Source organism: Bos indicus x Bos taurus, chromosome 5 (genome assembly GCF_003369695.1).
Source record: "Bos indicus x Bos taurus breed Angus x Brahman F1 hybrid chromosome 5, Bos_hybrid_MaternalHap_v2.0, whole genome shotgun sequence".
In the NCBI taxonomy this organism is placed as follows: domain Eukaryota; kingdom Metazoa; phylum Chordata; class Mammalia; order Artiodactyla; family Bovidae; genus Bos; species Bos indicus x Bos taurus.
The window spans coordinates 31128827-31144159 of NC_040080.1; the positions used below are offsets into that span (position 1 = coordinate 31128827).

The 15333-nt window shown below is 39.2% G+C and overlaps 1 protein-coding gene across 6 annotated transcripts in view; it reads left to right on the forward strand.

The window, feature by feature from the left end:
- Positions 1-15333, forward strand: part of SLCO1C1 (solute carrier organic anion transporter family member 1C1) — an 81683-nt gene that overhangs the window by 40757 nt on the left and 25593 nt on the right. For 5 of the 6 annotated variants that reach the window (XM_027541478.1, XM_027541473.1, XM_027541474.1 and 2 more), the window contains 4 exons: positions 1025-1171; positions 3368-3466; positions 7180-7425; positions 8589-8753. In XM_027541478.1, coding sequence (XP_027397279.1) covers positions 1025-1171; positions 3368-3466; positions 7180-7425; positions 8589-8753 — 657 coding nt within the window. The remainder of the gene's footprint in view (positions 1-1024; positions 1172-3367; positions 3467-7179; positions 7426-8588; positions 8754-15333) is intronic. The other variant, XM_027541476.1, reaches the window with a different exon arrangement.

Sequence of the window (15333 nt, forward strand, 5' to 3'; positions counted from 1 at the left end):
CAGTGCATGAAAGTGAAAAGTGAAAGTGAAGTCGCTCAGTCGTGTCCGACTCTTAGCGACCCCATGGACTGCAGCCTACCAGGCTCCTCCGTCCGTGGGATCTTCCAGGCAAGAGTACTGGAGTGGGGTGCCATTGCCTTAGCTGTATTTAATTATAATATGGAAAGTAATTATTCCACTTCACATGATCATATTGACATGACTTTTATGAAAACATTTAAACATTTTTAGCTTTGAATTTCCATCAGAAGCTTCTCTTTTTTTGGAATTGTTATACCACTAAAGCATGGAAGTGTCAGTCCCTCAGTCATATCTGACTCTTTGCAACCCCATGGACTGTAGCCTTCCAGACTCCACTGTGCATGAAATTCTCCAAGCAAGGATACTGGAGTGGAGAGCCATTCCCTACACCAGGGCATCTTCCAGACTCAGGGATTGAACCTGGGTCTCCTGCATTGCATTGCAGGCAGATCCTTTACTATCTGAACCACCAAGTATGGTTTTTAAGTTTTATATGAATTTGTTTCTGAAATGTGAGCCCTTAACATGTCTGTTCACTATCAAAACAATTTTAGTTGTAGGCAATGCTGCTAAAATTTGAAGTATAACCCATATAAAATTTGAAATTCAGATAAACCTTGGTCACCAATAAAATTGCAAGTGATTTCTGTTGCAAAATAGAAAGCTTAAAGATAAGGCAAGAAAAGCGTTTGTTCAAATTTTTCTATTTTTGTCCCAGATTGGATATTGTATGTTACTGAAGTGTAGGAATTCAAGTAATTCAGTAGAAATATGAAATAAAAAGAAAGAAAATAAGAAATAAGGAGAACAATATATTTCCTTGGTCAGTTTCTAGGGATTTACACTACCTAAAATATCTTGCTCGAACTCTTATCAATCGATTTATTGCTGATTTCACTTCTGCATTCTCATGCATCTTTAGGACAACTAGTAGATATGCAGAATAAATGTTTAACTTCAATAGTGATTGAATTTCAATCCTCTTGTTTGCTTTCCTTTTAAGAATGTCAAATTGATGCCAGCTCCTCCATGTGGGTTTATGTCTTCCTGGGAAACCTTCTTCGTGGATTTGGAGAAACTCCCATTCAGCCTCTAGGCATTGCCTACCTTGATGATTTTGCTAGCCAGGACAACGCGGCTTTCTATATTGGTAATTCCCACGTCATTCATCTTCCTGGGGTGCAGGATACCTGGTTTTCTCAACTCTATTCTCAACTAAATAGGATGTGGAAGGTTTTATATTTCATATCTAACTCCTATTCAGTTCACACTTTTCTGAAGTTTACACTGAGGATTTGGATAGTGAAGAAACTTCAGTTAAAAGGACCTATTGCATTAGGGAAAGAATATCAGATTAAAAGAAATTATCTGTGATGTATGACCTGTATCTTTATGGAAACAGAAGAAGGACAAGAGCCAGGCCTGAGCCACTCTTTTCTAGAATAGGTCCCAGTGCAAAGAATAGTGGCTAAAATCACAAAAACAAAAATAGGTGTGTTTAGTCATTCAGTCATGCCCAACTTTTTCCACCCCATGGACTATACCCAGCCAGACTCCTCTGTCTTGGGCTTTTTCAGACAAGAATACTGGAATGGGTTGTCATTTCCTCCTCCAGGGGATCTTCCTGACCCAAAACAAAAATATAGCAATTCCAAAGCCAGGTGAATCAAAGCAGCTTTTGAGTGCCTCTTATGTTCTAGAAGCTAAAATTTGTTCTCTGTTTCATACATTAGTCTTGGTTTCTGGGGGTTCTGATCTTCTGAGGGTTTCACCTTCAGAGACAGAAGGACAAGATTTAAATTCATTAAGGCAGTGGTGGGGGGGCAGGTGGCACTGTGCCTGAATGGAGAAGCTTGGTGGGCCCCAGTCCATGGGGTCGCAAAGAGTCAGACATGATGAGCGATTTCACTCACTTAACTATATAGCTAGGTATAGTTCTGTCCTGGCTAGTCACATGGAATTCCAGAGGGTTCTGATGACAGCCAAGCATGCTGTATGTAGTTAAAAACAGGGCACCTGTTCTAATGGGATGCTGCAGCACAGATCAGGATGTAGAACAGAAGCTCCATCACATGTGCTAGGCCATTACTCTGGGGACCAGAAGAAAGATTGTAGCCAGGAGATGCATATAGGTGTCATCGTGTCCCTGTCCTGTCCAGGAGCTCAGAGGCTGCCCTTCTCCTTTTCCTCTTTTCTATTCTGTAAAAGATCTGGTATGAATTTCCCAGGTCGTTCAGTGTTAAGGAATTTGCTTGCCAATGCAGGAGCCACAGGTGATGTGGGTTCGATCCCAGGTTCAGGAACATTCTCTGGAGGAGGAAAGGGCAACCCACTCCAGTATTTTTGCATGGGAAATCCTATGAACAGAGAAGCCTGGGTGGGCTACAGTCCATGGGGTCATAAAAGAGTTGGATATGACTTAGTGACTGAACAACAATAACAACAAAACTGAGGTCTAGAAAGTTTAAGTGCCAAAGATCACAAGACTTGAGGACTCAGCACTTAGCTCAGATGTGGTTCTTCTTCCACTGCGCAGTGTGACAATTTGGGGACCCGCTGCTCAGCTGGACTGTTTGATATGTCCTTCCTCCACCTACAGCCCATGGGGTCACAGAAAGTCAGACACTATTGAGCATACATGCCTACATGCAACTGCTATTTACTCCTCCAGTTAATCTCCCAGGGATACGTGCAATATGGTCTGTGATGAAATAAAAGGCAGATGGGTGATATTTTGCAAGGAAGAGCAGACTTTCTGGTTACTAGAAATTATGTCATTGAGGAGATCTGCTGTAGCTACCTGGAGCTGCCCAGGTGGGTCAGGAGCATTGCAGAGTGCACCTCTCCCCTCTCTCAAGTCAAGCTCCTTTGCTTGAGCTGCATAGTTACTGTGTTCACAGTGGTCCCCTGGAAGCTCTAAACACAAGCTCTTTCCCATTAAGATGGAAGAAATCAATTTTAATGTCGAAACAAGTCTTATGGTCAATTAAACAACTGACCATAAAAGGTTTTCAAAAGACTGTCAGAACAGTATAATTCTGATTTTTATCACTAGGGGGAATCCAGTCCTAGGGAGTAAAATTTGTTCCATTTGCCAAAATTAGCTGAGTCTTAGTGTTATTTTCTTACTAAAAGGTATTAATGCGTTAAAGATGCTTATTCTTCTTCCAACACTGAGAAGAAGTTATTTCCGGATTCAGTGAGGTTGAAAAGTTGACAAATTAAGCACACTTAAGGGAAGAGTTAATGAAATATTTTCAGTGACTAACTGGATCTCATGCATGTTTCCTGTTTAAAAATTTATTAATTTGCAAGAGCAAAGAAATGGTGCTTTTGTGTTTTGCAGGATGTGTGCAGACGGTTGCAATTATAGGACCAATCTTTGGCTTCCTGTTAGGCTCGTTATGTGCCAAACTGTATGTTGACATTGGCTTTGTAAATCTAGGTAAGGACGTTTATTTCTATTGATTCATTTATTTTAGTTACTGTAATTTTTAATGGGGATAGTGTCCAAAATATCAAATTGTCTTTTTACAAAATGATAGGATGGTAGTCTTTCATAAAATGAAAATAACCCTTGAAAACTTATTACTTATACAATTATCACACACATTAATAAATGGAACATGAAAAATAGGTGGTGATTATAACCAGATGACCCAGTTTGTTAATCAGTTGTATCATTTTCCACTTCCGGTTTCCCAGTTTAAAGGCATTCAAGCTTAGTTAAGACTAACAACTGTGGCTTCTTGTTGGTTTCAGGTGAATCAACATTTGCTACAGTCACATCAATTAATAACGTATTTCTGGACTTTCCATAAAGGCCAAGGATTGAAAGTCTCTGGCAACTAAAATTCCTTTCTTTAATGTACAAGTCTTTTTTAGTTGAAGGAACTTTATAGTGAGACTAACTTTCCTTCTGGAGGAATGCTTGTGGAGGGAATAAATGAGGACTTCATCTCTCCATAGCTGTTCATTTGTTTCTTTCAAGATGTAGGCCCTAGATATAGACAGAAATTATCTGTTTTTCTGAAGAATTCCTAGAAAGCAGTTAAAAACAAGAAAACAAATTTTATTTTTTAAAATTTTGGAATTGCCTTGTCACTAGTGTGTGTCACAAATGATTATTATGTGTTACAATAGAATGCAAAACACTTGCGCTAGCTGTTCTTTTTTTAATCAAATAACCAGAATAGGCCTTCCAGAAATTTTGTTTATTCATTTATTACTCCTCAAATTTATTTCATGTCTACTCTAACTCAAATGATGTTCTACCAAAGTGAGCAAAATACTTGATTCCTTGACTTCATGATGTTTAAAATCTGGTCATGGCGACTGATACAGATAAGAGAGTGTTGGCATGATGAGAGGTACAGAGGAAAATTGTGAAAAGGAAGCAATGAACATGCAGTGATAAACTAAATCAAACATTTTACTGAGTATAATGTAGTGCTGATCAAGCTTAATTGTCAAAGGATTCTCATAGAGGGTAGTAGAGTATAACAGTATGTTTTGTATGTTCTTATATATATATTTTTAAAAAGTTTATTTGCTTAAAATAGACTTGTCAATGCTTACACTTCAGTCAAATACGAAACAGTATCAAAAATTTTATAATGAATAAATATTGATATTTTAATTATTAAAGCATATACAAATCTTGTATCAGACCTAGAATATCTCTGAAATATTACTAATTATCATTTAATAAATAACATTCTGAGTGGCTCAGATTAGATTTGGACGAGAGCATATAGGGTCTTTTTTTTTTTTCAGTAAAATCCTAGACATTCAATGTGTAAATCAGACAAAAATGCCACTCATGTGGAGAGGTAGCAGAAGGTTTTAAACCCTCCTAATCTTTCTCACATGTTGCTTTCCTCCTGTCATAGGTCCAGGGATCCCTCTGCAGAAGCCCAGAGCAGAGTGAGAACCCCTTCCAGACTCTGGATTCTATACTTTTAATCTAAGGAATGAAAGAAATATTTGTGCTCTGAAGACATCTTCTTTCCTTTAATAAGCAAGATCATAATAATGTTCAGTTCAGTTCAGTCGCTCAGTCATGTCTGACTCTTTGCGACCCCATGAACTGCAGCACGCCAGGCCTCCCTGTCCATCACCAATTCCTGGAGTTCACCCAAACCCACGTCCATTGAGTCAGTGATGCCATCCAACCATCTTATCCTCTGTCGTCCCCTTCTCCTCCTGCCCTCAATCTTTCCCAGCATCACGGTCTTTTCAAATGAGTCAGCTCTTCACATCAGGTGGCCAAAGTATTGGAGTTTCAACTTCAGCATCAATCCTTCCAATGAAAACTCAGGACTGATTTCCTTTAGGATGGACTGGTTGGATCTCCTTGCAGTCCAAGGGACTCTCAAGAGTCTTCTCCAATACCGCAGTTCAAAAGTATCAATTCTTTGGCACTCAGCTTTCTTTATAGTCCAACTCTCACATCCATACATGACTACTGGAAAAACCATAGCCTTGACTAGATGGACCTTTGTTGACAAAGTAATGATTCTGCTTTTCAATATGCTGTCTAGGTTGGTCATAACTTTCCTTCCAAGGAGTAAGCGTCTTTTAATTTCATGGCTGCAGTCACCATCTGCAGTGATTTTGGAGCCCAGAAAAATAAAGTCAGCCACTGTTTCCCCATCTATTTGCCATGAAGTGATGGGACTGGATGCCATGATCTTAGTTTTCTGAATGTTGAGCTTTAAGCCAACTTTTCCACTTTCCTCTTTCACCTTCATCAAGAGGCTCTTTAGTTCCTCTTCACGTTCTGCCAGAAGGGTGGTGTCATCTGCATATCTGAGGTTATTGAGATTTCTCCCGGCAATCTTGATTGCAACCTGTGCTTCTTCCAGTCCAGCATTTCTCATGATGCACTCTGCATAGAAGTTAAATAAGCAGGGTGACAATATACAGCCTTGACGTACTCCTTTTCCTATTTGGAACCAGTCTGTTGTTCCATGTCCAGTTCTAACTGATGCTTCCTGACTTGCATATAGGTTTCTCAAGAGGCAGGTCAGGTGGTCTGGTATTCCCCTCTCTTTCAGAATTTTGCACAGTTTATTGTGATCCACTCAGTCAAAGGCTTTGGCATAGTCAATAAAGCAGAAATAGATGTTTTTTCTGTAACTCTCTTGCTTTTTCGATGATCCAACCAATGTTGGCAATTTGATCTCTTGTTCCTTTGCCTTTTCTAAAACCAGCCTGAACATCTGGAAGTTCACAGTTCACATACTGTTGAAGCCTGGCTTGGAGAATTTTAAGCATTACTTCACTGGTGTGTGAGATGAGTGCAATTGGGAGGTAGTTTGAGCATTCTTTGGCATTGCCTTTCTTTGGGATTGGAATGAAAACTGACCTTTTCCAATCCTGTGGCCACTGCTGAGTTTTCCAAATTTGCTGGCATATTGAATGCAGAACTTTCACAGCAATATCTTTCAGGATTTGAAATAGCTCAACTGCAATTTCATCACCTCCACTAGCTCTGTTTGTAGTGATGCTTCCTAAGGCCCACTTGACTTCACATTCCGGCTCTAGGTGAGTGATCATACCATCGTGATTATCTTGGTCATGAAGATCTTTTTTGTACAGTTCTTCTTTGTATTCTTGCCACCTCTTCTTAATATCTTCTAATTCTGTTAGGTCCCTACCTTTTCTGTCCTTTATTGAGCCCATCTTTGCATGAAATGTTCCCTTGGTATCTCTAATTTTCTTGACGAGATCTCTAGTCTTTCTCATTCTGTTGTTTTCCTCTATTTCTTTGCATTGATCTTGAGGAAGGCTTTCTTATCTCTCCTTGCCAATCTTTGGAACTCTGCATTCAGATGCTTATATCTTTCCTTTTCTCCTTTGCTTTTCGCTTCTCTTCTTTTCACAGCTATTTGTAAGGCCTCCTCAGACAGCCATTTTGCTTTTTGCATTTCTTTTTCTTGGGGATGGTCTTGATTCCTGTCTCCTGTATGATGTCACGAACCCCTGTCCATAGTTCATCAGGCACATGTTCAGATTATAAAAAAAGTTGTCAGGTATGAATTATTATGTATTTTTATGATTGATAGAGCTAATGCTAGGATTTTTTTTTAAGAGGCTTATTTAATACACTAGCTTTGCTGTGTATGTTCTCTAGCCACTCTGTCTCTTTTTCAGATCATATAACCATCACCCCGAAGGACCCACAGTGGGTGGGTGCCTGGTGGCTTGGTTATCTGATAGCAGGAAGCATCACTCTTTTGGCAGCTGTGCCTTTCTGGTGTTTACCAAGGACTCTACCAAGACCCAGGAGCAGAGAGGACTCCAGTTCTTCCTCTGAGAAATCTAAGTTTATTATGGATGATCACACGGACTACCAAACACCTCCTGGAGAAAAAGCAAAAATCATGGAAATGGCAAGAGGTAAGCCCAATTCTCTTTGGTTATGAAGCACTTTCCATATTTCTGTTGAAATTTTAGACGTGATCTATAAACAATATTTCTCTACTTCATGTGTTCAGGAAAAAAAATGAGAAACTGTACAGGAAGCAGGGCTTCTCATGTGGCACAGTGGTAAAGAATTTGTCTGCCAATGAAGGGGATGCAGGACACGTCAGAGTTCAATCCCTGGATCAGTAAGCTCCCCTAGAGGCAGAAATGGCAACTCACTCCAGTATTCTTGCCTGGGAAATTCCATGGACAGAGCCTGTTGGGCTACAGTCCATTAGGTTGCAAAGAGTTGGATGCAACTGAGCACAGGAAGCAGAAATGAAGATTATTAAAAGTCTTTGCTGCCATCCCCACCCTTACACCTCCTCTGTGTAGACCTTGCAAACAGCCCTCCTGGGAGGGTTGCTTCACGTTAGTCTGTGTGTTCAGAAAAGTGAACCTTCAGGGCTTGTGGCCATTTGACAGATTATATCCACCCACTGGAGAATGCGCACCACTGCATGTGTCCCACCAGTGATCAAAGGAGTGAGTGTAGGGCCAAAGGTCAGACATGTTCTAGTGAATTCCTTTCCTGTGGAAACGGGTGACCATGAGAAAGATTGGTCCCCTTCAACTGGCCCAACAATATTGACATTTACAGAAAATCTTCAAATTTCTATTTGGCTTGCATAAAAGGAAGAAGAGAGGATGCCAAAGCTCATTCTGTCAATAATTAAATGGAGAAAAGTTTCATATTCTCTTCTCTGCTTCCATGACCCAAGTTCAAAGGAGAGAGACCAGAAAACTCAGGTTTCTGATGTCCAGCCTATGACTTTCAGCTTGATGGGGCGGGAGTTTTCTTATACCTCATGTCTCGTACCACATCAAAGGAATCTGTTCTCATCTGACTGATTCTAATTTATAATCTAGATTTTATGCCCGTGTAAGTGAGCACCTGGGTCTGGATCTGAACCTGGCCAGATCTCAACTCTGTCTTTTGTCACTGGCTTAACATTCAGTGTGTGGGTATACCACTCTCTAAACGCTCCTGGGAACCATGACAACAGGACTCAACCGTTCAGCTCTGAGGCTATGGCTGCATCTTCTGCCAAGTGTGACACTGTCTTTAATTACTCCATGCTATTTTTGTCTTATAGATTTTCTGCCATCACTGAAGAGTCTTTTTGGAAATCCAGTGTACTTCTTATATTTGTGTGCAAGCACCGTTCAGTTCAATTCTTTATTTGGCATGGTAACTTACAAACCGAAGTACATTGAGCAACAGTATGGGCAGTCAGCCTCTAAGGCCAACTTTGTTATCGGTATGTTTCTCTGTACTTCCTGCTTTCCAATAGGTATTATGAACTCTGTGTCTTGTTGATCCTTAGTAGTTTTAAAAAGTTGTTCCGATATTTAGACTGAAAGCAATTTATGACATTTTAGAAAGTGAGTGAAAAAACCTAGCAGAGTAAGATATTTAGATAGTCTGTGGTACAACTTTTGTAGCAAAAATTATTTAGAACAGTGTGTGAGTGACCGTGCGCATACCATATAGACTAAACATGCATTTTGTTAGGAGATTGTTAATACTGGCTATCTGTCTTTCAAGTGTAGCTGAAAATGGTGCCTCTTCTACCTGAAGAGTTTCTAGGATTACAAAAGGTGAGTATTCAAACAGGTTAGAAGGTATGCATTGCAAAACAAAGTTTGTATTTGCTCAGGATTGAAAGACTTCTCTAACTCCTGACATTTGGGGTTGTTTAAAAGGCCTGTGTTTCTAGCACAGCAGAACAACCATGTAAGAGGAAGATATTCCAAGGCAAAGAAAAATATGAAAAGATGAATGAAGAAGAACCAGAATCTCCAAATACATAACCACGGTCCTGCAAGCAACTGTATACTTTAAAACCTGGACTGTGTGCTTAGTTGTTCAGTTGTGTCTGACTCTGAGACCCTATGGACTGTTGTCCACCAAGCACCTCTGTCCACGGGGATTCTCCAGGCAAGAATATTGGAATGGGTTGCCATGCCCTCCTCCAGGGGATCTTCCTAACCCAGGGATCAAACCCAGCTCTCCCACATTTCAGGTGGATTCTTTACCAGCTGAGCCAACAGGGATGCCCAAGAATACTGGAATGGGTAGCCTATCCCCTCTCCAGAAGATCTTCCTGACCCAGGAATCAAACTGGGGTCTTTGGCATTGCAGCTGGATTCTTTACCAGCTGAGCTACCAGGGAAGCCCCAAAGTCCATGAAGATGTCATTTAATGCTGCTGCTGCTAAGTCACTTCAGTTGTGTCCAACTCTGTGTGACCCCATAGGTGGCAGCCCACCAGGCTTCGCCGTCCCTGGGATTCTCTAGGCAAGAACACTGGAGTGGGTTGCCATTTCCTTCTCCAATGCATGAAAGTGAAAAGTGAAAGTGAAGTTGCTCAGTCGTGTCCGACTCTTCACAACCCCATGGACTGCAGCCTACCAGGCTCCTCCGTCCATGCAATTTTCCAGACAAGAGTACTGGAGTGGGGTGCCATCGCCTTCTCCACATTTAATGCTACTGTTTCATATTCTATCCCTTTGGACATGTTCTTTCATGATAGGAGATTCCAGTGGTTTCAAATCATTCCTTCATAAACATTTTAAATATTGCTCTATTCATCTATCTCTGAAACAAACCTGGGGAATGGGGAGTGAGGAAACAGCTAAGCATATAATATTTTAAGACATATAATTTTCCTGTAAAATCCTAAACAATGGACACTTAGCAGATGCAATTTTAATTGACTCTTTGGTCTGTTCTTCCCCTAAATTGTAACTGCTAAGGCTATATCATTGAGAGGCTTCCCAGATGGCACTAGTTGTAAAGAACCCATCTGCTGTTGCAGGAGACATAAGAGACACAGGTTCGATCCCTGGGTTGGGAAGATCCCCTCTAGAAGGAAAAGGCCATCCACTCCAGTATTCTTGCCTGGAGGATCCCATGGACAGCCTGGCAGGATATAATCTACAGGGTTGCAAAGAGTCAAACACGACTAAGCAACTTAGCACATACCACTCAAGTTTTATGTTCAACATTAATTGGTTCAAACTAATTTTATTATTTAATGGTTGATCTGAAGAAATGTTTTTAGCATTTTTCAAACCCATATTCTACCCATGCCAATCAATGTATGGAATGAAAGTTTGAAACATTTAAAACTTTTATTTTAATATTTCTTTTGTTTATTGAGACATAACTTGCAAGCAGCAATTAAGTCTACAGATCTTAAATGTAAGCTCAGCTAGACAAATATTTACACAAAAATATGTGTGTAGTGATCATTATCCAGAACATGTAGCTCACTTTAGTATCCCAGTTGGTTCCATCAAACCTTCTTCTACCCAACATTCTTCTCCAAACTAATAACTATTCTGATGTCCACCATCATAGGTGAGTCTTGCCTGTTTCTGAACTTTATATAAATAGTATAATGAGCTATGTACTCCTTTGTGTCTAGGTTTTTTCCAATGGAAGTGAAGTCTACAAGATTCATTCATGTCATTGCATGCAGTGGTGGTTTGTTCTCACTGCTGTGCAATATCCCATTATATGAATATACCACAGTTTATTCATTTTCATGTTGGTGGATATTTGGGTTGTTTACTGCTTTGGCATTGCATGCTTGCTCAGTCATGTCCAACTCTTTGTGACCCCATGGACTATAGCCCACCAGATTCCTCTGTCCATGGGATTTTCCAAACAAGAATACTGGAGTAAGTTGCCATGCCCTCCTCCAGGGGATCTTCCCAACCCAGGTACAAACCTGCATCTCCTGCATTGGCAGAAGGATTCTTTACCACTAAGCCACCTGGGAAGCCTGTTTACTGCTTTGGGCTATTCTAAATAACACTGCATGAACATTCCACATGCATTTTGGTAGAGAGATTCAGTTCTTTGTCTTGGCTATATGTTAGAGTAGAACTGCTGGATCCTATGGCGTGTGTATGTTTTGATCTGGTAGATATTGCCAAAATATTTCATTAAAATGCTGTGCAAATGTTTACTCTCATTCGAAGTGTAAGAACACTCCAGTTGTTCCATATCCTTCTTTTGTCTGGTATTGTCAGTCTTTTTCATTGTAACCATTCTTATGGGGTCTGATTGTATCTTACTGTGGCTTAACCTGCTGACTAACAATACTGAGCATGTTTTCCCAAGCTTATTGGTCATTTCAGCATTATATTTTGTTAACTCTGTTTGAGTGGCTTGCCCAATTTTATTGGATTGTTAGTCTTTTTCTTACTGATTTATAGGAGTTACTGTAGATTTTTCTTGATGCAAATTCTTTGTAAATTGCAAATACTTTCTCACAGACTTCAACCTTCCTTTTCACTCTTCTTAATTTTAATTAAGTCCAGTTTTAATCTTTTGCTTCTTCATTAGTGCTAGTTTGAGCCTGTTTTAGAAATATTTATCAAACCCCAAGGTTATGAAAAATAAAATTGCTCCTAGTAGATTGTTTTAACTTTCATGTTTATGTTATAATCCACTTCAAGTTATTTTTTGTATTATGTGAAGGAAGTCAGGGTTCACTTATCAAAATGAAGAGATTACCTTTTCCCCATGAATTGTAGTGAAGGAACACACCTTTAATACATGTTTATTTCTTATTATTCAATATGTGCATAATACATGACACATTTGATTTTGCTCTTACTACAATGATGAATAAGTTTTTTTTTACCATTTTCAAATTAAAAAGTTTATGTCATAAAGGAAAATTAAGGGCATTTGGGGGAAGGTACTTAGAATAGAAATGAAACTATATGTAATCTCATTCCTTTATTAAGTAGGTAATAAATGAAATATGCTTTGCCTATTAAATTTTTTAAGGGTAATTAGCACAGATGAAGAATGTAAGATTCTGAGATATTTAATGGCCTGCCCAATTTCATGCTTATATAGCATACATACATAATGATATAGCCAGGAATGAAACTATTTTATGCAGGTTTCTGAGTTGTATTTCCTCACTGGGCGTAATTATTTTTGGAAAACTTACAGGAAGAATCTGATTAATAATTATCTTTTGATCTATGGCTAGTTGATTTCTTTTAATCTATGACCCTATGGTGTATACTGAAATGGACTCCGATCCAAACAAACTCATCATCAGATTTTTTTGAGCCAACTAGCAAAGATTCAGAGAAGGCAATGGCACCCCACTCCAATACTCTTGCCTGGAAAATCCTATGGATGGAGAAGCCTGATAGGCTGCAGTCCATGGGGTCGCTAAGAATCGGACATGATTGAGCGACTTCACTTTCACTTTTCACTTTCATGCTTTGGAGAAGGAAATGGCAACCCACTCCAGTGTTCTTGCCTGGAGAATCCCAGGGGCGGGGGAGCCTGGTGGGCTGCCGTCTCTGGGATTGCACAGAGTCGGACACCTGAAGCAACTTAGCAGCAGCAGCAGCAGCAAAGGTTGCCTAGAACTCTAATTCCTCACATTTCTGACATATCTATAGATAATTCAGATACTTTTGTGAGAGATAAATAAAAATGTTTAGTAATTCCACATCCTTATAACTAGGATGGGCTTTCCTGGTAGCTCAGACTGTACAGAATTCGCCTGCAATGCAAAAGACCTGGGTTCAATTCCTGGGTTGGGAAGATCCCCTGGAGAAGGGAATCATTACCCACTCCAGTATTATAGCCTGGAGAATTCCATGGAGAGAGGAGCCTGGTGGGCTACAGCCCATGGGGTCACAAACAGTTGGACACAATTGAGCAGCTTTCACAGGGCATACCTGGTAGCTCAGCTGGTAAAGAATCCACCTGCAATGCAATTCCTGGGTTGAGAAGATCCATTGGAGAAGAGATAGGCTACCCACTCCAGTATTGTTAGGCTTCCCTGGTGGCTCAGAAGGGAATGGCTACTAACTCCAGTATTCTTGCCTGGAGAATCCCATAGACAGAGGAACTTGGTGAGCTACAGTCCATGGGATCGAAAAGAGTCAGACACAACTGAGCAACTAACATAAGCATGAGATAACTAGGATGATTTCCTGAGTGGTGTGATTTTACATTAGTAAGTATAGGATACAGCAGAGTGAGGGAAGTGGGTAAATTATTTGACATCCCTAACACTTATTTTAATGAGAATAGTGAAAAGAAATGCATCACTGGGTTAAAATAAAGATGAGAAAAGACATGTAAAATGGATTGGAAATGCACATAACTCTCATTCAACATATGCTTTCTCCCTTTCTTCATTTCTTTCCCACCCCTGGCTCTTTTCTCCTTCAGTTTTTTCCTTTGGGTTGTGGGAGAATGACCCTTTCTGTGAAAAAATATGAGCAAGGCCCAAAGAAGACACATTTCCATTCTACTGTCAGAGAAAACATTTGATATGACATGGATGAAAGAACAAACAGAAATTTCTCTAAAGTGTTCAAGGGCCGACTGATCCAGTGACAATTTATTTTACTGTATGTGTTTTTATATGTTGGTCACATTCTTTCTAAAGTCTAGAAATAGTATTTCCTTATATTAATGACTTATTTTACAAATAAATGAAAGAAAGATAAAGATGTTTCAAATTCAGGGACTAGATAGTATATTACAAAATGATTCTGCTTTTTTTTTTAAATGGTATGAGCTTTAAAAAAATTTCCATTGCAACTTCTACTGAAAGAAATTTGACTAGCAGGTGAATCTTTCATTTAAGCCTTTTTTTTAATCACTGTGAAGTTACATGGACATGATCTCTTCTTCCTCTTCTTATAACTCAGACTGCAATTATTTAATTATTTTCTTAATTTCTTAAAATTTTTTATTAAATAAAATAGTAACTAGTAGACAAGATATAACAATACTGACTGTAATTGACAACAAATGATTATCATTCTCAGTTTTGGAGATGTTAAAAAAATAAGGAAAAATTAAAATAATCATTTGAGAAAAAATAATTATAATAGAAAGCTTTATTTTGTGGCTAAGCTAGAATAGCAAATTTGGAATAGTAATATTATGATGTGTTCTAGAAATAAGTAAAGTTACATTAAAAACTTGTGAGGTGATGGAAAACTATCTTAATTTGTGAGGAGGAAAAACTGTTATTATGCCCAAGAAGGAAGCCTAAGTTTACTTGTCTGCACCCAACAGGTACATTTTTACTTATATTTTTTTCTCTTTATAAAATTCAAATCTTAACATTTTGTCTTCTAATATTAGAGTAATATTGTGAAGGTCCATGATGTAACCAGAACTTTTACTTCACTGGGGAAAAATCTCTAAAAATATCCTAAAGTACTAAAGAGCCTTGTGATGAGGGTGAAGGAGGAGAGTAAAAAACATAGCTTAATACTAAATATTAAAAAAAAAAAAAACTAAGAACATGGCATCCAGTCCCATCACTTCATAGCAAATAGAAAGGAAAAACATGGAAGCAGTGACAGATTTCCTCTTATTGGACTCTAAAATCACTACAGATGGTGACTTCAGCCATGAAATTAGAAGATGATCACTTCTTGGCAGGAAAGCTATGACAAACCTATACAGTGTGTTAAAATGCAAAGGCATCACTTTGCCAACAAAGGCCCGTACAGTCAAGGCTATGGTCTTTCCAGTAGTCACGTACAAATGTGAGAGCTGGACAATAAAGAAGGAAGACTGCCAAAGAATTAATGCTTTTGAACTGTGGTGCTGGAGAAGACTCTTGAGAGTCTCTTGGAGAGCAAGGAGATCTCTTTGGAAGGACTGATGCTGAACCTCTAATGCTTTAGCTACCTGATGCGAACAACTGACTCATTAGGAAAGCCCCTGATGCTGAAAAAGATTGAAGACAGAAGGAAAGAGGGTGACAGAGAACAAAATGATTGAATGGCATCACCAATTCACTGGACATGAACTTGGGCAAACTCT